Here is a 24,824-nt window from a genome sequence, read left to right as displayed (position 1 = left end):
CCACCCCACACCCCTTGTTTAGAGGCCTGGTTCAGCGGCTACTTATGGAGAAACTGACGGCACACTTTCCTGCTGAAATATGAGCGTGGGGAGTCCAGATCCTCTTCCAGGCGCGGCGGTGTCCTCAGCTACTTTGCGTCAGCAGCACTGTTTCTGTCCAGTGTTAAGGATGCTTTTCAGCTCAAATAAACTCCCAGGTGTTTCCAATGGAAACACACTCTCCTGGCATGTGTTAGGAGGTGGTTCATTGTGAATGTCATTGTGAAGGCATGTCTGCCAAATGAAAAGTTACTTTTGCAGGTGTCAATTAAGTGCATGGAAATCGGTCCTATTTTTAGAGATTCACAAAGCTTATTCAGGACGGCAGGCAACGGGGAGAAAAGTTCTCTTTCCAACACTTAGTAGATGGAATCCAAGTTTAATTTTACTCAGGCACAAACAATTTTTTTGGCATATCTTAAATATTTATTTTCGTCTGAAGAGCTGTCTCTCTACAGTCCTGTCTGAAATCTTACCTCCTAGAGGAGCAAGGTGATTTTTGAGGTCTAAGTTTGACCTAAAGTTCATAGAATGTTTATGCTCTTCTGTATAGCTGCCTCTGTATTAATTTTTTTTTCATGTCTCAGACAGTGATTCTAAGCCCTGATATAGGGGAATATTAAAGAGCCACGGACTTCTTTAAAGTTTAATTATAATTAAATTTAATTAAAAATAAATATACATAAATAATACTTTGAAGAGTTTAATTATAATTAAATTTAATTAAAATAAATATACATAATGTAAGGAATAAGGAAAATGTACTTGTGCATATGTTGGGAAAGACAGAACTGATTTTTTGATAATTTCACTTAATTGCTTCCTGGCTTGGGAGACTAATGAATTTTTAAAAGATTAATGCCCTTTATCCCATACATTCCTCTAACTGGTCCCAATGTCTGTAGATTTATTGTTCTTTAATATTGCTGCCTTCTAGAATGAAAACCATAGGCTGTAATCTCCCTGCCTAGGATCAGTACACAGGCAGTTTCTCTCAGTCAAAGGTTCAAACTCATCTCCTCCATCGCACCTCTGATCCTGACTTGACTTGAAAGTCACATCTCTCACAAATTCCCAAATGTCCTGAAATCCTGCCTGCTTTTGGTTTAGTAGACAAGCTCTTCTCTTAGTCTGGAACATTTATTCTTGCTTATGCTTGAAGATAACAGCGCACACATCAGCTCCTCCTGGACCCCTGCATTGACTTGAGTGAGATGTCTTTCCTCTGTGATGTGGTCACACTTCTGTGAAAGCTTTTTTCCCTTGGAGCATCACCGTTGGCTTCTTTGAATGTCCCTTCTGCAGCTGGGAGCTTCTCAAGGGCAGGGCTCAGGGCTTATTCATTGTCATATTCCAGTGCTGGGCACAGTGCTTAGAATTTACTAGATGCTCAAGAAATGTCTGGTGGAGAAATGAACATGTCCCTCTAAGACGGTGCATCTAGTACTGTGCTGAATGTCCAAAGTCAGACCTTAATTTGAACCAGGAATACCTTCTTCGTGGAGGGATGATACAAAAGCAAAGGGAGGATGAAGACCATAGGAATCGGGACACAGATTTGGGAGGCAGAGACCTAAGTTAAGATTTTGTTTCCATCCATTACGAGCAGCATCCAGTTATCTTTCCTATGTGTTTCATCATCTATAAAAAAAGATAGTAATATCTTCCTCTCAAGTGTTGAAAAGTAAGCAAAGTAATACATTAAGCCAAAATACTTAATCGTGGTACCCAGCACAGGGTAAATGTTCCACAAATTGAACCACAGAAAAGAACGGGAGATATTCAGCCTAGGCTTGACTTTGTCGGTGACTTCTTGTAGCGCAGATCAAGCAAACCTGCCTCACCATTGGTGGTTAAGCTATCTTGGGAAACCAGAAATATCTGCTTTTGCTTGAGATCATAGGAATTTGTGGACTTCTGTCTTTACATAAAAAACAAAATGAAACAATGCATGTTTCAAACAATTCAAATCCCCTCTTAGTCTTCTGAATATTTTTCTTGGAATGAGGATGCTTTGTTTCCAGATACATAACTTTTATTTATGTGGCACAGTTCATTTAGGCAGTGTTACGTGTGGTTGGGTGCATGAACTTGGGAGCCAGACCTCCTGCATTTGATTCTGAGCCTCACTCACTGTCTCTGTACTTGAGTTTCTCCATCTGTCAAATGGGTTAATAAAACCTGCTCCAAAGGTTGTTATAAGGATCAAGTGAATTCATAGTTAGAGATCTCTTAGACGAGTGTCTGGTGATTATTCCAGAATAGCGATTTCCCAGTCCTGACTTTCAGAGTCTTCAAGTGTCAGAGCATCTTTAAACGTATTTTAATTTTTAAATTATCAGATGTTTGTTAGAAATTCATGTATTCATTCACTTAGTGTTTAAAAAACATCTCCTAGTATTTTTCACCCTCTGCCTCTTTCTTTTCCATTGAAATGCCCCTCAGCTGATACGTTATTAGTTGGGCGAGCAGTGAAATAACATGAAAGCCAGTATAACTGGCTAGGCAAGGGTCTGACCTTCTACATGGCTTCGCTGGGTTATAACTTACAAGAAGGACCACTGACTGAGAAATTCATTTAAAACTTGAGTAAACAACTGAATTTGGAGCTTATAATTAGAAAAACATTCTAAAAGAGCAGCAAGTAATTGCTGTGTGTTTTATGGGGAAATTTATTGTTTAAAAATGCCATATTTCATAAATTTGTGAGAGAAACATTTCAGCTAATTGGAAGAGACTGTATCTGTAGATTTTAATTATAACCTTAAAAAAAAAAAAACAGCTCTAAAAAAACCTCCCTTCCACACATGCAATTCAAAGTGATTTTCTCTTGGTTCCAATCCTGTGTGCAAGGGATTTTGATATTTCAAGATATTTCTAAGCTCTCTTCCTGTTTTTTTGACCTTGCAATGAAGATCCTAGCTATCTTGCAGGAAGCAATTTTCGCTCATCCATCCTGGGGTCATTTTGCAATAGATAGTAGCATTTGGTGTTTTCGCTTTTGCTTGCCTTGAACCTCACCTTTCAATTGATGGTTCTGACTGAGCTAGTTTTTTTTTTTTTTTTTTTTTTTATTGTATTAGCTATAGTATTGCCAGTAAGGGTTCTCCTTAATTGAGAAATAAAGCTTTGAGGGAATTAACTGCCTTGGTTCTTACCAAACATAAACTCTAGATCAGCCTGGCAATAGATCCTTTCTTAAAAACAAAGACCAAAAATGAACTTGCACAGAAATCTTTTCAAAAAGCAGAGTTTCATCTTTATGAGATTTAAATAATTATATATATGGCCAATATCTGTTTGTGTTTTGGATGGATCTGAGGAGGATAAAAGGGAAACTATTTGTTAGGGCAAAGGTACTGATGTTACGACTAATAAATTTGTTTTAAAAAGTCTTCGGACAAACTTCTTGGAGGGGCAGACTAGGATGGACTGGGAGTTTGGGGTTAGTAGGTGCAGACTATGCATTTCGGATGAGATCCTGCTGCATGGCACAGGGAAATATATCCAAGCACTTGTGATGGAACATGATGGAAAATATTATGAGAAAAAGAATATATATATGTACAACTGGGCTACTATGCCGTACAGCAGAAATTTACATTGTATATCAACATTACAAGAACATTGTAAATCAACTATAACAAAATTAAAAAACAAACAAACAAAACAAAGCTTCTCAGAGTTCCCGTTGTGGCTCAGAGTTAACGAACCTGACTAGTACCCAGGAGGACGCAGGTTTGAGCCCTGGTCTCGCTCCGTGGGTTAAGGATTCGGCGTTGTTGCCGTGAGCTGTAGTGTAGGTCACAGACACGGCTTGGATTTGATGTTGCTGTGGCTTTGGCTTGGGCCAGCAGCTGCAGCTCGGATTTGACCCCTAGAGGGAGAACTTCCATATGTCTCGGTGTGACCCTAAAAAGCAACAAAATAAGACCCAACAAACCCTCACAAGACAACTTATCATGCATTTTGTAAACATCTGACACAATTAAGAGGCTACTATAGACAGTCCCCACATCACTGAGCCACATCACTTGTTGAGTGTTGCTTGGATAAGTCTTGCTTGGTCAAATGAATCTGTCTCTGAAACTTCAGAGGTGAGGCACCTGCTAAGCTGAGGTGAATCCAATATTGTATTGACAGGCTTAGGGGTGGTAGAGCCACTAGGAGAGCTGGTTGATTTCCAGTCACTGCACTTTACCAAGGCCATGGAGAAGGGGGGAGAAGCATTTAGAGGAGCGTTTAGAAGCATTTAGACGCATTTAGAAGGAATGGTGTACAGATCCAAAAATGTGGCCTTAGAGCATCAGATAAAGGACATGCAGAGGACAAGGCCCACCGTATTTTGAGGGGCTGCAGCTGGGGGCCGGTGAAGGGAAGAGCATTGTGACTTCTGCACGTGGTAGAAGCAGACCCCAAGGGTAGACATCATAAAGAGAGGCCAGGGATGAGGATGAAGAGGGAAGAGAAATTCTGGAGAAGAACATTTTCTATGTGTTCCACATTTGCTCATATAAAACTGTATACTTAAACATAGTTTATGAAAATGAAACTTGGGCTCACTGAAACTGTTTGTATGGCCTTCTGATAAAATGGGAAGTCCTGGGGATTTTTGAATTCCCCGTCCTGGAGGTATTTAAGCCCTTGGAGTGCTGGGTAGGGAATTTTCATCACCCCTTCCTTTCACACTCAGAATCTAAAATTTCAGGATAGATTTCAGTAAATTATCATCACCTCTGTCTGTATTAGACACATTGTTAACGATGGTCAGTGGATGACAGTTTTTCAGCAAAGCAAAGGAGGAAAGATCTCATGGTTCTACACCTTAAAATTTCTTTAAGGAATTTAAATTTTTTAAAAGGAACTTATTAATTCCAAGTAACGAAAAAGGTGTTTGTTTCTTCAAAGAAGAAATAATAGAGATTCTTAAAAGTCTTGGGTGTTTTACCTTGTTGCCATCTTCTTGTTTTATTTCTCCAGCTGTGATGAAGGCTACGCCGGGGCCAGATGTGAACGAGTCGATTTGTTCTACCTAAGAGGAGATAGAGGGCAGATCCTGGTTATTTGTTTGATAGCAGTTATGGTCATTTTTATCATTTTGGTGATCGGTGTCTGCACATGCTGTCAGTAAGTGTTTTAAAATTTTTAATTTTTTTTCCAATTTTTATTTTATTTTGATTAGAGTATAGTTGATTGTTGTGCCAATTTCTGCTGTACAGCATAGTGACCCAGTCATACACACAAATATATATTCTTTTTCACATATTCTCTTTCATCATGACCTATCCCAAGAGATTGGATATAGTTCCCTGTGCTGTTCATTAGACCTCATTGCTTATCCATTCTAAATGTAATAGTATTTTTAAATTTAATTTTAAGGAAATCTGGAACATTTTATCTTGGTTACTGTTTCCTTTCCTCTCTTCTTTCCTTCCTCTCCTCCTTCGTATCTTTTCACTTTCCTTTTGGCTTTGAGTTAAATCACTTTTCACAGTTTGCCATCATTTATTTTGAAGTATTTATAAAAAAAAATGCATGACACATTTTTTTTATCATTTTGCTTGAGCGTATTATTATCATTTAAGATAAATTTTATGTAAATCTCCTAATTGAAAATAAAAGACATGGGCGAAATGGATGAAGGTGACCCAAATATACAAACCTCTAGTTCTGAGATAAGCAGATCCTAGGAATGTAGTGTGTGTGTGATGACTATAGTTAATAATAGTGTTGTCTGTTTGAAAATTGCTAAGAGAGATCTTGAAAGTCCTCATTACCAGAAAAAAAATTATACCTATTTATGGTGCTGGATGATAATTTATGATCATTTTGCAATATCAACAAATCTCAAGTCATTTTGTTGTGTACCTGAAACGCATACACTGTTATCTGTCAATTATATCTCAACTTAAAAAGTCAATTATTTTGCTCTAAAGTCAGTCATATTTTACAGGCGTTTGTTAATAGGTCAAAGAAGAGTTTTATTCCTAAACTCTACCATGACGTAATAACTTTGAAAGGCAGAAACAGAACCTTTTTTTCCTGGTCACATTAAAATAATGGATTTTGTTTATAAAAGATAATTGCACTGTTTTTCCTGTCTTTACTTTTCATTTTATATACAACTTTGGTAATTGAGAACCCCCCCCCTTTTTTTTTTCTGAGACAGAATGGTTTGGTATACTTCTTAAGCTAGTTTTAGAAATCCATCAGTTTTTGTTTTTGCATTTTTTTTCTGTCTTTTTTTTTTGCCTTTTCTTGGGCCGCTCCCACGGCATATGGAGGTTTCTAGGCTAGGGGTCTATTTGGAGCTGTAGCTACCAGCCTACACCACAGCCACAGCAACTACAGATCTGAGCTGTGTCTGCAAGCTACACCACAGCTCACAGCAACGCCGGATCCTTAACCCACTGAGCGAGGCCAGGGATCAAACCCGCAACCTCATGGTTCCTGGTCGGATTCGTTAACCACTGAGCCATGACGGGGAACTCTTGTTTTTGCTTTTTTTAATCAGATCGGACTCTTTTTCTTAAAGAGCTACCTTCTGGTCTTGAGAAACCTTCCAAATTGTTAAATTTATTCTCCCCACTGTGATGCTCATTAGAAGAGGGTGTCACATGAGTCTTTTTCTTTACAACATTCTTGGTAGAAAAGCATTAGCATGGCTTCTAGGAGTCTAGAGTTTTTACTCTGTCTCAGTTCTGCCATTAAACATCTTTGAGACCTTGGACAAATTTCTTAATATCTTGAAACTTTAATTTTATTTTTTGTTAAGGTGAGAGGATTAAACCAAATAACCTGTAGGATTCCTTCTAGCTATAAAATTGAAAGTTATTTTTAACACTTCACCTACTTTATGGCAAAAAGGAGTTTTTATAATGCCAAGTTTGGGGCAGAGCTAGGAAATGCCTGATTTTAGTACATTAATTTTGCCTTATACTTTGGGAAAACTGGATCCCAGTCCAGAATATCTAACACATTTCTTAGTTAATATATCTAGAAGCTTAATGAATATACCCAGAGGTGCCTCTATTGGTTTTCTTATGCCTGTTTCCCCGTTTTGTATTATTCCTTATTTACACACTAAAGAATGCTTATCCACATATTCTGTAAAAAGACTTGGCCTGAAAAGATTTCCTGTGCTCATTTAGCTGTATCAATAATCAGTTACCATTTTCTTCCTATGTGGGTATAACCGCGCCGTGTTCACACTTCTGCTACTGTAGCTATCATATGAGCCCAGAGAAGGATTAAGAGAGTCTAAACTTTTACCTTTTTTATAGAGAACCTATACAATTTTAACTGTCTAGAAATAAGATTGTAGGCTTTCTTGAAGATTTATTTGGGGATTGCCTGAACTAATAAACTCACACAAATTTCTAACACTTCATTTTTCAAGTCCTCTTCGGAAACATCGTAAAAGAAGAAAGGTGGAAGAAGAAATGGAAACTTTGGGCAAAGATATAACTCCTATAAATGAAGATATTCAAGAGACTAGCATTGCTTAATGGTAAGTGTGATAAACTTGGTAGAAGGGAAGCTATTCAGGGGACATTTGCCTGATGAAATGGGGCTTAACTGCATCCAGTAAAGGATTGATTGAAATTTGATCAAAAACAACTAAAAATAAATTGGCTTTTTTTCATAGAATCTGAAACTAAATAAAAGACTGTTTCATAGCTTTCTTTTGTATGTTGCCACAGACATAGCATATAGGAGAGAGGACGTTTATTTATTTATTTTTTAATTTATTTTTTGAAATGATTTTTATTTTTTACATTATACTTGGAAGGAGCGAGGACTTTTATGTACTTTTTCTGATGTAATGTACAGAGATAAGTCTGCTTTTTAGTTTGGGTGTGTTCTGGTCCTAGTTGTGATGGTTATTTTATGCTTTTATAAAATATTATGATATTTGATACATTTTTTATCCAGAGGCACAAGGAAGAAGTATTTTAGTTTTGATATCTCACATTGAAAGGATATAGCAATAGCAATGTTTTAATGATAACCACATTTACTGAGCATTTGGTACATGCCAATATCCCTTATATGTGGAATCTAAAGTATGGTACAAATGAACCTATCTACAAAACAAAAAGCAAGTCGCAAACATAGAGAACAGATTCATGGTTGCCAGGGGGGAGGGAGGAAGGAGTGGGATGGACTGGGAATTTGGGGTTGGTAGATGCAAACTATTACATTTAGAATGGGTGAGCGATGAGGTCCTACTGTACAGCGCAGGGAACTATATCCAATCTCTTTGGATAGAACATGATAGAAGAGAATATGAGAAAAAGAATGTAGATATAGACTGGGTTACTTTGTTGTACAGCAGAAATTGGCACAACACTGTAAATCATCTATATATATGTGATATACACACATATGTTTTTTCTTTTTAGGGCCTCACATGTAGTATATGAAGGTTCCCAGGCTAGGGGTGCAATTGGAGCTGCAGCTGCCAGGTACACCACAGCTCGTGAGAACACCGGATCCTTAACCCACTGAGTGAGGACAGGGATCGAACCCCATCCTCATGGATACTAGTAGGGTTCTTAACCCACTAAGCCACAATGGGAACTCTCAAAATCAACTATATTTTAATAAAAAAAATTTTTTTTAAATGTTCTATCAGTTGGGATCCCAGCAGGAACCACAAATTTTCTCAGATGATCCAGTAAAGAGATTTTGATGAAGGGGCTGGGAGGGCAGGGCGGAGGGAACCCCTGGGAACATTGCGGCTCCTAAGTCCAGCACTGGCTGGAGGCTGTCCCTCTCCTGTGGTTTGAAGGACTGGGGAGAGTTACCTTGGCATTGAGAGGGTGGCTGTACCGGGAGGGCCCATCAGGATGGAGCTGGAGCTGTGGATGGAAATAGCCATGGCCAGCACCTGAGCAAGGAAGGAGGCTGGAAATAGAGAAAAATACCCCAAACCTTCTCTCCCCTGCCTTCAGCTCTCCAGGGGTCTCTCACTAGCCAAACTCGATGAGATCCCAGAGGGCACAGGAGCCCTTGTGGTGCAATCTGTAGTCAATCTGGGGTGCACAGAGCAGGGCAGAGGAAGGCTCTAAGGGGCGGACGGAGCGCAGATAGCTCAATCAAGTAGGGGAGTTTTGGAGTTCCTGCTGTGGTGCAACTGGATCAATGGTGTCTTGAAAGCGCTGGGATGCAGGTTCGATCCCCAGCTGGCACAGTAGGTTAAGGATCCAGCATTGCTGCAGCTGTGGCTTAGGTCTGGACTGAAGCTCACATCTGATCCTTGGCCAGGGAACTCACATGCCGCGGGGTGCCAAAAAACCCGCCAAAACAAACAATAAAACAGGGTAGCTTTGTCTGCAAGACCATCAAACCCAACCAAATTGGTTTAAAAGGAAGGAGTGCTGGGATGGCAGCTTTTACACTTGCTTGTATCAATTCTCACTCAGAGAAATGTTATTTGTCTTTCTGCTCATGATTTGAAGAGTTGGCTGCATCCTTGGCTAATTCTTCTTAGGTCACAGAAGAAGCTAGTAGCAGTCGAGGCCACATGTGTCCTTATTCCCATCCAGCAAGAGACAGCTGTGACTTGCCATAGCTCTCCCAGTTGTACAAAGGATTTCCTTTCCCAGAAACTCCCAGCAGATTAATAGATGTAGTAAATGATTATTGAGAAAGCATAACATTCTCCTAACTTACTACCAGAATGACACGAATGAATTGCAAACAAAATACTGGTTCTAGATTCTTTTCTTTCTTTCTTTCTTTTTTTTTTTTTTTTTGTAATTACCTAGTACATTTCTTTTGAATGGCCTGCTCTTTTATCCTTTTTTCTACAGTCTATGAAGGTGCCTCCAGGCTGGTGCGAGCTGCAAAATGCCTTACTCATTTGAAAATGGACAGAATGTGTCTCAGGAAAACAGCCAGCAAAATGAATTTTAAATAATGTATTTACTTTTTTGTTTGTAACATAAATTTGTGTTGTTTACTAGTGTTTTAATAATAAGAAGAAGTAATTTTATTGTTATATAGTATTTGGGAAAAGCAGCCAGTTTAGAAAGAGACATTTTAGTAAACTTCCACTTAAGTTTTGTCACCAGGACTACCCGTTAAAACAAAAACGGCAAGCCAGAAGGCGTTTACATCTTAGGAATTGAATTAGTAGTACAGCTCTCATTAATCCAACAGTCACTAAGAACTTGAAAAACATTATGTCTTTTTTTTTTTGCTATTCCTTTGGGCCGCTTCCTTGGCATATGGAGGTTCCCAGGCTAGGGGTCTAATCGGAGCTGTGGCCACCGGCCTACGCCAGAGCCACAGCAATGCAGGATCCGAGCTGCGTCTGCAACCTACACCACAGCTCACGGCAACGCTGGATCGTTAACCCACTGAGCAAGGGCAGGGACCGAACCCGCAACCTCATGGTTCCTAGTCGGATTCGTTAACCACTGCGCCACGACGGGAACTCCTCATTATGTCTTTTAACCCTTTCAAGCACCCGTGATCCTCATTTCTCATGTATGGAAACAGGCCCAAAGAAGTTAAATAATCTAAACCAGATTTACAGTGTCAGGAATTGGTGGAGCTGAAATTAGAACCAAGATGCACCCAAGGTCAAAGTTTGTGCTCTTAACCATCCTTTTTGTGCATTGGCGTCATCGCAACCCAACTCACGACACATTCCAAGACTTTATATTAGACAGTGTTCAGCCATGACTCTGAGATATTGGCACATTTTTCTGCAGAAACTCAGAATGCAGAGCCCTGGAATATGTGTTACTGTCACCATCATACTGTCTGTAGTCTTGATTTTCCTGATGTTTCTTTTCTCCTTTATAAATTCCCAGTAATACACATACATTCTTATATTACTAAAGCAAATAGATTTGCCCCATAGCTAGGGTAATGAACAGAGATGGAAAGTAGGTGCCTGGCAGTCTTTAAGCCTCGGTATGTGTTTATGCTCACTACAGTGTAGGGAATAAATAGTCCTGGAAGGGCTATTTTTCCCAGGCTGAAAGGTCAGTGACCCATGGCAGAGTCTAGGCAGAGACTGGCTGTGACCATATTCTCATGCTTGTTCTTCGAAGAGACAGTGCCTGTGATTGCTTTTAGGTGAAGTTTGGTGCAATCATCTTATGACCATAGTCCTCTATGGCTTGGGACCACCTTACCAAATGCGCCTTCAACTCCTTATTGCATGTAATAAAGATCCTTTTAAACCATAAAAGGCAGAAGGCACATCCAGCCAATATTCCACAGAATATGGACTTTCCTGCATTGGCTGGGTGGATCCCTTCCAAAAACTGACGACAGATGTCCTCCAATTGCTGCATGTTGGCTGCTGTGCCCGTCAGCAAAGGAGCTTTTCCAGAATCTTTGTACATTTTCACTTGGCAGTGTAGACGCCACACCCAAAGTGAGGCAGAGAATTCAGAGAAAAGGAGAAGTCGTGTATCACCTTCCACCACACACCATGTTTTAAGGGAAACTGAGGCTGCGCTTAAGTATAACACAGAAATAGCTCAAATATCAATAAGAGCTAAGGCAAACAACTGATAATCTTCTAAATCTATTGTTTCTCCTGGTTTAATGACCATCCTTGAAATGGGATTATATCAAATGATCCATGTTGGAGCCCCTTTATTTTGAAAAGCCTCCTTCTGAGTTTATTCATGCCCTCTCATTCTCAGTCTTCTTTGGTAAAAAGCGTGCTTGAAACAAATGCTTATTAGACCATTTAAAGTTAAAAAACAAGGCTGTAAATGTTTCTTCTTTCCTGAACTGAGATTGCTTGGCCAATGAAATCTCTCAAGCCAGTTCAAGTTCAGGAATTTTATTCTGATCCAAAAATGTCATTAGCATTTTGTCGCTTGAAATTTGGTAGGTCTCTACTACCAAGAAAGATTTGCAGAGATTTTCCTGTCTTTTCAAAGGGTATTTTAAAATTGTTTCACATATGCTAAATGACTTTGTTTATATGAACCGTCAGTATTATCATGTAACAAAATAAATTTATTTTTAAAACAAACCAAATATATGTTTCATGTTTACTTAGGAATTTTCTATGGTTACCATGAATTATTAAGAGAAATAAATTTGAACATTATTGCCTTAAAAAACTATATTTTATAGCAACTATCATGAATACATTTGAAATAGCCTATTCTGACTACGTGCTTTCCTTGAAACCAAAGAATCTGGAAATGTTGCCGACACCTATGAGATTGTCTGTCCAGCAGTCTGGCCACATTTTTTAACCCTACCTCCTGCTGTATTTGGTGGGTCTCAGGTGGGCACTTCATAAAATTGGGGCAATTGGAATCATTCCAAAGGAAATGAAGTAAAGTCATCCTTTTTTTGGGTTTTTGGGGTATAAAAATGTGCATTTTGAAGCTATCAGCAGCCATGTTTTGCTCCATGTGGACCAGAAAAGCAAAGGAAGCTGGTGAGAGATGAGAGATGAACAGAGAGGTAACAGGTGAGTTTCCTGTCAATCTGAGTTCCTGTGCCGTGCATTCTCAAAGTTTAGACTCATTCCATTCTTGTGTTAATATTTTTATAAGCAGCCCCTCATGTGGCTTAAGCTAGTTCTTTTTGGATTTGTGTAACTTGAATCCAGGATCCTGACCAACTCTGGTTCATCATGACATTGTGGGCAACACTTTCTTTGAGCAGAAATAACATCTTGGTGTTCCCGTTGTGGCTCAGTGGGAAAAACCTGACTAATATCCATGAGGATGTGGTTTCGATCCTTGGCCTCGCTTAGTGGGTTAAGGATCTGGTATTGCCGTGAGCTGTGGTGTAGGTTGCAGATTCGGCTTGGATCTGGCGTTGCTGTGGCTGTGGTGTAGGCTGGCAGCTGCAGCTCTGATTCAACCCCTAGCCTGGGAACTTCCATTTGCCTTGGATGCAGCCCTAAAAAGAGAAAAAAAGAGAAAGAAATGACAGCCTTGCTGAAACAATTCTATTGCATTATGCCTTCAATTGCATTAGAGGAGCCCTTCTTGCAGCAATATTCCATTTTCCCCACAGAGCCATTCAGGACGATGATGGCAGGGGAGCACGGAGGTGGAGCCAGGAGTTCAGGAAGAATTGACTGGACACCTCCTGTATCCTAAGCACTGAGCCACCCACTATAACAAATGCTGAGGAGGAACAAGACACGGTCCCTTAAGTGATTTACGATTCAGTGGGACAAACAGCTACCCACTCATCATTTCCATATAACTTGGTGCTCTGAGAGAGGCCCGAGGTGTTACGGGATTGGGAGAAGGATGACTTAGCCAGAAGGAAGTGACATTCAAACTGATGGCTGGCTTTGAGAAATAAAGGTCTTTGCCCCAATCCCGGGGAAGGCCAGATATTTCTTGGACCCTTGTCAAATTGTACAGCATTTCTTGGAAAACTAGTAGTGGTAGGAACTAGTGGGCATTGCTGCAAGGGAATATGAGAAGAGACAGAATTCAGGCTGCATGCCTTGTTCCAGAATATCCCACATGTGCCATGGAATGTATATGGACATGTGGGCCATGGGATGAGGTGTTCCTGTTTCCCATGATGGTGTATTATTAGGTGATGGGCTGAGATAGAGGAGAGGTTTTTCTTTCTTTCCTGAAATGGCTATTTGGGTTTTTCATACTTTCCACTCTCTAGTATTGCCCATGGTGGGAGCAGGTTCCACAGAGGGTGAGGTAAAGTGTTCTGGGTCAAAAAACTTGTTATTTGGATAAAGTCCAGGTTTGTGCAAAATTCTGTGAAGGAGCTCCAGGACATAGTTCAATGCTTATGGTTTTAAGACCAAATCATTGCCTTAATGAAACCTTCATCTTAGAATATTCTACACGGTCTCTGTTATGAAAATTGAAATGTATTAGGGTGTTGCTGTCGTTCCTTCATTCAAAAATATTAAATTCCTACTCAGGGCCAAGTGTCACAGGTTCCGGGACCTGATCAGTGAACAAAAATCTGTGACCTCATGGTCACTAGCTTATGTTGCAGTGGATATAATCTTTTGCAGCATTGAATTAAAACAAGGCTTATACAAGAAGTTATGTCATCTGGAGGATGTTGTCATTAGACTTTGAACCTCTACCACTGTCTCGAAGCATGAAACTCAGAATGAGCATTCACAAAAGAACTCAGTATATGGTTAAAATGAGCAGATTTCTTTTAACCCCCAAATAATTTATATATTTTAATAATGACGGTCATGAGCAAAAACAGTCTCATATTTCTTTGGTGTAAAATCTTGGTTTATACATTTTTCTGTGATGGTCGATGAATATGGGTGCTGTATTTGCCATCTGTTTTTCTTCAAAGAATCCTCTATGCTTCGAGGTGTTTTTCTGCAAAGGAACCTGCTCCCATGTGATCAACTTTGGCAGCCGAGCATTAATGCCAGAACATAATGTGCGAAGAGTCTATTCTTGCCTGTTTGCTAATGTTACTGGATCCTGGGAATCTGTGTCTTATAATAACATCTAGTTGGCACTTTTGTAAACTCATTTGTCCTCGGGACCTGTCAGCTACTGGTGTTTGAAGTAGTCTGAAATTCCATATTAGGAAACTAAATAAACTATATATACATAACTTCAAAAACTGTATCAGCAATTATTTTCAAGATATAAATTACGTTTCTGCTATTAGAAATATCAAAATGCGGATATCTAGGAAAGTTTAATGAACAATTACAGTTAGTACCTCTTTTATAAGAGAAATGTTAACCAAACATGTTTTTATTTTATCTTTTATTTTTATTTGTTGCTTTTTAGGGCCACACCCGCAGCACATGGAAGTTCCCAGGCTAGGGGCCTCATCGGAGCCGTAGCTACCAGCCTACGCCAGAGCCACAGCAATGCAGGATCCGAGCCACGTCTGTGACCTACACCACAGCTCACGGCAATGCCAGATCCTTAACCCACTGAGCAAGGGCAGGGGTGGAACCTGCACCCTCATGGATACCAGTCAGGTTCGTTTCCTCTGAGCCACAACAGGAAATCCCTATTTTACTTTTTAGTGAAGTACAGTTGATTTGCAATGTTGTGTTAGTTTCAGGTATACAGCAAAATGAGTCAGTTATATATTCTTTTTCAGATTATTTTTCCTTATAGGTTATTGCAAGATACTCAGTATAGTTCTCTGTGCTGTACAGTAAGTCCAGGTTAATTATCTATTTTATGTATAGTAATGTGTATGTATTAATCCCAAACTCCTAATTTATCCCTCCCCTCTTTCTTCTTTGGTAACCACAAGCAAACATGTTTTTAAAGACTTTTTCCTCCAATTTTTATTATTCCTACTCAAGTTATGAAAAAAATGTGCAACAAACAGAGGTCCTTCAGTAGGTGTTTTCTTTTTTTCTCCTAGAGCTTATTGCAAAGAAGTCAAAGAAACCGAATTCTTCACAAACACAGCAACTCCTTAATGTTGCTTGCTGGAGGGAGTGCAATTATTCTTGCAGGATGTGTGCAGAATAATAAAATGCTGTGGAGCTCTGTGATCTAAGCCAGATGACGATGTGTCCTATGCTGGGTTTTAGTAAGATGTGAGAGAAAACCTTTTCCCAACTTGCTCTGTTAAGCTATTTTTGAAAGACCAAAATGTGTAAACAAATTTTAATAAACCTGTTTCTAGCATAATCTTTTTTTTTTTTTTTAACACCCTAGGAACATTTGTTTACTAAATGATCCAGAACTAGCAACTCCTTTTTTTTTTTTTGTCTTTTGTCTTTTGTCTTTTTAGGGCCGCACTGGCAGCACATGGAGGTTCCCAGGACAGGGGGTCTAATCAGAGCTATAGTCGCCCACCTATGCCACAGCAACGCCAGATCCAAGCCACATCTGTGACCTACACCACAGCTGACAGCAACACCAGATCCTTAACCCACCGAGCGAGGCCTGGGATCGAAGCCACAACCTCATGGCTCCTAGTTGGATTTGTTTCCACTGTGCCATGATGGGAAGTCTGAGAACCTCGAGAACTAGCAACTCTGAACTCGATACTCTGGTCTTGGCTTCTGTACCATTCCCATCTCCCTCCTAACTTCAGCTATGGGTCAAATTACCTGAACTCTTTTTTTTTGTTTGTTTGTTTGTTTGTTTTTTTTAGGGCTGCACCCAAGGCATATGGAGGTTCCCAGGCTAGGAGTCAAATTCAAGCTGCAGCTGCTGGCCTACACCACAGCAACCACAATGCCAGATCCGAGCCAAATCTGTGACCTACACCACAGCTCACAGCAATGCGAGATCCTTAACCCACTGAGCGAGGTCAGGGATTGAACCCGCATCCTCATGGATACTAGTCGGGTTTGTAACCCACTGAGCCACGACGGGAACTCCAAATTACCTGAACTCTTGACCAAACCAGTGCTCATGATAGTTCTATATAGAGATGGGGATGGGAGAAACTTGCTTAGGATTACAATGCAAAAGTTCAGAGCACAGGGTCTTTATTCAGACAGATCTGGGCATCAATCTCAGGACTGTCAACTGTGAGCCCCTGGGCAAATTATTTAACCTTACTAACATTCTCATCAACAAAGGACAAATAAATAATAAATAGGATGGGCTGAGAGGACTAGATGCAATCATGCCAGCAAAATGCTTAGCACCAGCACCTGGAATATTTTAAGCATTCTCTAGGAAAAGGTTCAATTAACATTTAGTTATTATTAGAAAGATCAATAAAATTAAGGATGATAACGATGATGGTAATGACGTTCTCTGATCACTCTTTTTTTTTTTTGCCTTTTCTAGGGCCGCTTCCCGCGGCATATGGAGGTTCCCAGGCTAGCGGTCAAATCTGAGCTGTAGACTCCAGCCTACGCCACAGCCACAGCAATGCGGGATCCGAGCCGCGTCTGTGACCTACACCACAGCTCACAGCAACGCCAGATCCTTAACCTGCTGAGCAAGGGCAGGGATCGAACCCGCAACCTCATGGTTCCTAGTCAGATTCGTTCAGCACTGTGCCACGACGAGAACTCCTCTGATCACTCTTATAGAAAACAAGGAATTCTTTTCCCAACTGAAGTCACTATGCTGATACAGTAAAAGTTCTCAGTATTTTTAAAGATTCATGATCCCCATAGAAAGGAATGTCTTTGTACTCTTGTCTGAACAAACCATGTTTAGGTAAAGAATTCCAACTCAGTGACTGGCCCTAGGCAACTGTTCCATTTCTCTCGCTGTATTTTTCCTCTCTCTTCCCTACGTCTTCCTTGAAATTACCTAATGAGAAAAAATAAGGAAGAATTATTGCAATGCTATTGAAAATAATTACAGGCCTAGTAACTTTTAAGTATGCACAATTTGCTATTTAGGGAGGTAGAGTTAGACTTTGCTACTTGTAAACTCAATGTTATCGAAGGTGCTAAAAATAGTTTGGACCCAGGGCCTGGGAATAACCTCTCATATTGGTTATTTACAGTGTTTGCGCCCACTAGGAATTATTTTACACATTTACACGATTATGAATCTAAAGCTCAGAGCCTAAGTCTCCTGCCGGATCCCATTGGTAGTAAATCATGGGCATCTGCCTCCTAACGTTAGTATCTCAGAATTTGAAACAAAAGTACAACTGAAATTACCTACCTTCCAAAAGGAAAGAAACAAATGGGTTGTTCTAGAGGCTGCTGATTAGCTAAATAAATGCATACTAAGACTACTTGGTTGACAAAACTTTGAAATGTTAAAAAATAAATGAGAATAAGATAAGAGGATTCTGGAGTTCCTGTTGTGATGCAGTGCAAATGAATCCAACTCATATCCATGAGGATGTGGGCTTGATACCTGGCCTCACACAGTGAGTTAAGGATCTGGTGTTGCCCTGAGCTGTGGTGTAGGTCGCAGACTCGGCTGGGACCCCAAGTTGCTGTGGCTGTGGTGTAGGAGGCAGCTGTTGCTCAGATTCAACCCCTAGCTTGAGGACTTCCATATGCCTCGGGTGCGACTCTAAAAAGAAAAGAAAAAGATAAGAGGATTCTGTAACAACCAGCTGATTAGTTCTGTTTTTAACATTTGACTTTTCAGCCAGGTGGAACAGGCTTAGCAAACTTTTCTTAAGTCTGTTAAAGTAGCCAAAAAATAAGAGAAAGGACATTGAATAAAACACACATGGATTGAGCAACAGGGCATGCAGATTGAGCTAAGGGGTGCATGCAGCACTCTTATTGGAGAGCACTTAGCTTAGTGGACCAAACTAATTTTTTGAACCACAAGGGATATGAAGAAGCAAACAGCCTGGAGAGTATTTGGCTCTTCCTGAAGCTTTTAGAAGTAGTAAAGTTTATACAAATTGACGTAATTTAAAAATATTTTTCTGATACCCCAAACTCACACCACATTTGCTCAAGGTCCTTGAATTCAGTGGAAATTCATTAATTTAAATGAATTTGTCACCATTTAGACATGGACCAGGCAGATGTTTGCCTTCACAATAATGAAGAAACAGTATATTTTAAAAAAATATGGTGGATCTTATTAGTGTCATAAACTTTTCCAACACTTTGAAAAGCACATTTTAGTAGCAATTTTGTTTTCATGGTTCTGTCATCACCTCATGTGACATCAGTTCATGTTTAAAATTAAACTCGTCATTTTTATAAACTACCTTAGATCCTAATTCAGTTGATTAAATGTTACCAAGAGCTGACAACAGGCTTATACACAAAAGAGTTGTTAAGTGCAGGAGAGTAAAGAGTAGGGCAAGAGATAGCGTATTTTTTTTTTTTTTCAAGTAGGAGAAAAGACACATACACGCAGAGTTGTAATAAAGAGCTAGGTAAGTTTCATTCATTCACCCAATGACTATTGAATGTTACTCTATGTGTAGCATTTTGCCAAGAGTCCAGGATAAAAGGATGACCTAGACTGGTCTATGTGGCCAAGAATTCTACTCTCTCATAGAGAAGATGAGAGCTTTACATGGGCAAATAATACCTTACCAGTATGGACTAGGGATTGATGGGATTGGGGAAGACTTCTCAGAGGAGGTGGCATTGATCTAGGCCTGGGATGTGAGACGACAGACCTCCCAGTGGCTGTGTTAGTGCGGATGAGAGCACAGGAGAGTCCGTGCTTGGTTACAGAGGTGTCTAAAGCAGTCTGGGAAATGGCCGGGCACCATGATCATACAGACAATGATGAACAGGACACGTGTGCATGTAACCAACCAAAGGAAGTAACTCTGCCCAACGGGCCAGCATGTCCTTGGGGACATCTATGGTCCCAGTGGGTGTACGGTACCCATTACCTACCGAGTGAAATACCCCATAAATTGGGGGCACTGTGTAAATTGATACCCAAGAACACAATGAGTCATCAAGAGTGATCTGCCAATTTATCAGTGACATATTGGGGCCTGGAGCAAAAGAAACAAGTGAGTCCCTATACACATTTCTCCAAATTTCCTTCTACAATTCTGAACCAAGGAAAAAAAAAAGGTAATAAATACTCTGTAATAAAAAAGCATGCCTGCATGTATGAAAAACATGACTAATATACAAAGGCTCACATCACCCTCTCTGTTCACATGCCCTGGTCAGCCCTCTGAAACTCGCCCTGCTGGGACCCTGGTGGCCGCAGGCTGGGGAACTGGGGGCTGATGGAGGCAGACTGCTTTCATCTCTACTCCTCGGTCCTGGACCACCCTCTCCAGCTCTTGGGTCATCACACCCTATCCTTCCGGGATCCATAGTCAGCTGCTTCTGAAGTCTTTGAACCTCCGAGGGGTCACGCTGCTCTTGGTCCTTGTCCCTTCCTCCCCGACCCTTTTCCCAGCAACAGGGAGGCTTTCCCTTTTTCAACATTTGAAACAGGAAAGTCTATTTCTTTTATTTTTATTAAGCAGTAAAATTGAAGAGAATCCAGACACAAAGTCTGGCTTCTGATTTCATCAGTTTGATCCCTCAGTTCTCTAGCAACTTTTTTTTTCAGGGGTCACACAAAAGCCGATATCCTTCTGGACCAAAATGGTCAGAAGTTCAGGATCACAAAAGCCCACCTACTCCCAGGAAGGAAGAGAAATGTACTTGTGTAATCTCCAGCATCACACCACCTGCTAGGAGTTAACAATGCAATTTTATTTCCCAGTGGGTCACCCAGGAACTGCTCAGTAAATCAGCCTTCCCCATAGGTGAGGCTGAGGGTACTAAGTACAGTGTAATGTGGCAGGGCTTTTAAATTATTTATTATTGAGATATAACTGACACAGAACCGTGCATTCATTTTCAGTATACAGCATGATGATATGACAGGTCTGTATATGGAGAAATGATTACAGCAAAAATTTTCGTTAACATCTATCATCTTATACAGGTACAAATATTTTTTTCTTCTTGTGAGTAGAACTTTTAAGATCTACTCTCTTAGCAACTTTCAAAAATACAGTGATAGGAGCTCCCTTTGTGGTTCAGTGGTTAAAGAATCGGATTAGGATCCATGAGGATTCGGGTTCCATCTCTGGCCTTGTTCAGTGGGTTAAGGATCCAGCTTGATGTATAATAGCTAACTCTGTAGTATGGGTTAAGCACTGTGCTTGGTTCTAGAAAAACAATGGAAAATAAAGCAGTTAATAAGATCCTGTCCTTGGAGCTCCCATTGTGGTGCAGCAAGAGAAATCTATATCCCTTAGTGAGTTTTTTTTCTCGATTCCTTTTTTTTTTTTTGTCTTTTTGCCATTTCTAGGGCTGCTCTCATAGCAGATGGAGATTCCTAGGCCAGGGGTTGAATCGGAGTTGTAGCCACCGGCCTACGCCACAGCCACAGCAACACAGGATCCGAGCCACGTCTGTGACCTATACCACAGCTCACAGCAACGCTGGATCCTTAACCCACTGAGTAAGGCCAGGGATCAAACCTGCAACCTCATGGTTCCTAGTCAGATTTGTTAACCACTGAGCCATGACGGAAACTCCCCATATTTCTCGACTTCTTGAAAACGAATACCTTGGCATTATTTTGCTGGGCAAGAATTTATGCCTCCTACTCTCACCCCTTTAGTTACATCACGAAGCACTTTCTCTTTAATCCAGAGCAACTTAGGAAAGGCAAGGGGAGGTCTTGAGTTCCCTCAACTACAGGGCTTTAGATGAGCTCCACATCTCAGAAGGCAAGAAGAGCTGACTCTTGTCCACTGGTGACGGAGCTATTGGATGGATGGGAGGTCAGTATGTGAGAAGATTGAAGGAAGGATTGCACTTGAAGAGAACAGCCACGACAAATCTGATCCCAGGGGTTTGTTAATGTGCTGCACGTGGCGAGAAGACACGTGGAACGCATTGCCAATAAGAGAAAGACGCCAGTCAAATGTGAATTCAGACAAACAACAAATGACATTTTCCTATAAATATGTTCCAGACACTGCTGTTTAACTGGGTGTCCTGTATTTTTACTTTCTAAATCTGACCACGCCAGTATGAAAAGGGAAACTGGAGGTGTTGCGAGGAATATATTGAAGATGAGGCTGTCAGCTAGGAGCAAGACACGATCACAGTGGACTTGATATGTCCTGCTAAGAATTCTTGGATGCAGGCGTTCCCATCGCGGCGCAATGGTTAACAAATCTGACTAGGAACTGTGAGGTTGTGGGTTCAATCCCTGGCCTTGCTCAGTGGGTTAAGGATCCGCCGCTGCCGTGAGCTGTAGTGTAGGTCGCAGACATGGCTCAGATCCCGCATTGCTGTGGCTGTGGCGTAGGCCGGTGGTTACAGCTCTGATTTGACCCCTAGCCTGGGAATCTCCATATGCCGAGGGAGCAGCCCTAGAAAAGACAAAAAAAAAAAGACAAAAAAAAGAAAGAATTCTTGGATGCAAATGACAAAAGGTTTTGCACAGGCAAGTGATATGATAATATATATTATTTAGGAAGATAATTCTGTAGGGATGTGAGCACTAAATTGAAAGCTGAGAGATGCAAGGCAGAAGCAATGACAGGAGCTGGAATTGGGAGGTATAAATATAAAGGCTGTGATATACTTAGGACATCTTGGTGAGGGAATCAACATGATTTTGTGATCCATTGAATCTGGGGATGTGAAAGAGGAGAGAGAATAGACTGATAGCCCTACACCAACAACGAGGCAGTTCTTAGAGTCGCTGAGATAATGGATTGGAGGGGGCTGGTGCTGGAGGCTTCCTGATGTAGTAAACAGAATGACCTTGGTTTCAAATGGGACTTTGAGGACTCTCAGAACATCTTGGAGGAGACTCAGGGAACAACTGGGAATGTAGACTGAGAGGTCAAGAGAAAAATAAGCCTTGAGCAAGGGAAATTACAGCCTTGATAGAATCATCCAGAGCTCCTGCTCAGTGGTAACAAACCCAACTAGGATCCATGAGGATTTGGGTTTGATCTCCGGCCTTGCTCTGCAGATGAAGAACTTGGCATTGCCATGAGCTGTGGTGTAAGTTGCAGATGCTGCTCGGCGCTGGTGTTGCTGTGGCTGTGGTGTGGGCTGGTAGCTGCAGCGTCAGTTCGACCCCTAGCCCGAGAACTTCCACAGGCCTTGGGTGCAGCCCTAAAAAACAAACAAACAAAAGTTATCCAAGAATACTGAAGATGGACAGAGAGGTGTAGATGTTGAAATCACAAGGGGAAGCTGGGGGGATTTGCAGTATCTTGGTGTGTGGTAATAATGTTAAATAGAGAAATAAGGGGGAAAGCATACATCCCCTTGAGATGAGCAAGGGAGGCTGGAATGCAGAATGCCCTGTGCATGACAGCAAGAGTGAGGTGAGATGGGAGTTGACTCTTGGAAGAGAAGGTTGGTTTCCCTGGGCGTTCACTGGTTTGCAGCTTGTCTATAGAACATCTAAGTTACGCCGTCAGGCCAGTGATTGCAATATCTAAAGCAAACACAAGGCTTAAAAAAGGATTTTGCAAAGAGATGGAACCACCACAAGTGAAAGGTATTTCATTCTATATAGAGAGCAGAAGACTTAGTCCTCAGAGGTGCTATGAAATCCTTGTAAAGAAATGAAAATTTGTGTGTGTGCTGCAGTAAAAAAAAATGCAACTCACACTCCAAAATGGTTGTGCAGGAAAAAAATCTAATAAATGAATTCAGTCCATTATGGATTTAATTTTTCTCTCTTGAATGCTCATGTGCTAGTAAGTGGGAAAAAAACTAATGAAACATCCCATCTTGTTTAAACTTAGCCCTACTGTATAATGTAAAAAGTCCCTTCCAGAAATTTCCTGAATCCCTTAGAATAAGAAGCTGAAATTTTCCGAGAGTTTCCATCTCTTCCTGTTTCTCTCACTAAAGTGGCGTGCAGGGCATGAGGAAAGGGGCTTAGACCTCATGTGGTCCTTGGATTGTTCTGGCAGGAACCCACTGCCTATCCCCTGGTCTGACTGCAGTGTGTTCTGTTGGCCCTGGATGCTGAATTCTGAGGCAAGTGACCTCATGGTCCTATCTGATGACTCAGACATGATCCCAGGGAGCAGCCACCCTCCTGTGCTTGCTGACTTGACTTCTTGATTCTTAGTGACTTCTCCCCCCATCCTCCTGAAGGCTTCTTTTTTTTTTTTTTGGTCTTTTTGTCTTTTTGCCTTTTCTAGGGCTGCACCTGAGGCATATGGAGGTTCCCAGGCTATGGGTCTAACCAGAGCTGTATGTAGCTGCCGGCCTACACCAGAGCCACAGCAACACCAGATCCGAGCCATGTCTGTGACCTACACCACAGCTCATGGCATCGCCAGATCCTTAACCCACTGAGCGAGGCCAGGATCCAATCTGCAATCTCATGGTTCCTGGTCGGATTTGTTAACCACTGAGCCACGACGGGAACTCCCTCCCTGGCTTCTGACCCAATGGTCCATCACAGTCTTCAGAATGTTATCTCCTTCTGCTGCAGCAGGACTCGTGGCTGGGTGACTAACTCTCAACGCAGCATCCAGATCACAAAAAACCACACAGCTTCCTGATTGGTTAGTGGCTGACTATCTTGGGCAGGAAAGATGAGGGTGGGGGCAGGTTTGTGTCCTCAGGGAGGCAAAAGGAGACAAGGGAAATTTAAAAGTCCCCTCCCCTCCATTCATACTCACATGCATTTTCCTGGGTGGAGGGTCTTTAGGTTTATCAGACTCACAAAATGATCTGTTGTGCCTGCCGTTTGAAGAACCTCCATAGAGACAAAGGTAGGAAAGTCTGGGTAAATCCTCTAAGGGAGCAACCCATTTCGAAGAAAGAGGGTCCAGTCAGGGAACAGAAAGAAAAGCTAGGGATAGGAAGAGCACAAAGTCATTGAGAGGAAAACCTAGGGAACCGAGGAAGGAAATGAGCAGGAGAAGGTGATCTGCAGGAGCGTATCCCACGAGGAGGAAGCCAAGCAAAAGCGAGGAAGAAGCCAAGCAAAAGCCAGGGGTTTTAATCGATACTCTAGATGATATAAAAAGTTGTGATTTTTCACCCTTTTGGAGACAGGACCTGTTGGAGATAAGCTCCTAAGAATCAGCTCTTAGCAGATGACTTACAGTATATGAACAATATACACTTGTTACATTGGTTTAACTCACCTAGAGAACCTGGGGGAGGAGCAGGACTCGGGCTTTAGTGGTGATGGTGGCCAGCAGTGGGACAGAATGGTGAAGAGAACTTCAGATTTGGATTCACTGAGCTGTTTTGTAAATGCTTGGCTAAGAAATCAAAGAAGGGACATTTTGGCCAGTCAGGGTGACTGGGTGTGTAAGCTTAGGACAGCCTCTGAACTGGTCAAAATGGAACTTTCTTTCATCAGGATACTATGTGGAAGACTCTATGTAGTAGTCCTCGGGGCATCTAGAAAAGGAACATTTGAGGA

The 24,824-nt window shown here is 41.2% G+C and overlaps 1 protein-coding gene across 5 annotated transcripts in view; it reads left to right on the top strand.

Annotated features, from left to right (window-relative positions):
* Window positions 1-10,276, top strand: part of BTC (betacellulin) — a 48,990-nt gene extending 38,714 nt beyond the window's left edge. For all 5 annotated transcript variants that reach the window (XM_047799153.1, XM_047799149.1, XM_047799151.1 and 2 more), the window contains 3 exons: window positions 5,020-5,166; window positions 7,439-7,549; window positions 9,858-10,276. In XM_047799153.1, coding sequence (XP_047655109.1) covers window positions 5,020-5,166; window positions 7,439-7,547 — 256 coding nt within the window. In that variant the 3' untranslated portion in view covers window positions 7,548-7,549; window positions 9,858-10,276. The remainder of the gene's footprint in view (window positions 1-5,019; window positions 5,167-7,438; window positions 7,550-9,857) is intronic.
* Window positions 10,277-24,824: the final 14,548 nt, after the last annotated feature.

This window comes from Phacochoerus africanus, chromosome 10 (assembly GCF_016906955.1).
Source record: "Phacochoerus africanus isolate WHEZ1 chromosome 10, ROS_Pafr_v1, whole genome shotgun sequence".
Classification (NCBI taxonomy): domain Eukaryota; kingdom Metazoa; phylum Chordata; class Mammalia; order Artiodactyla; family Suidae; genus Phacochoerus; species Phacochoerus africanus.
This window is presented reverse-complemented; position numbering and strand designations above follow the sequence as displayed.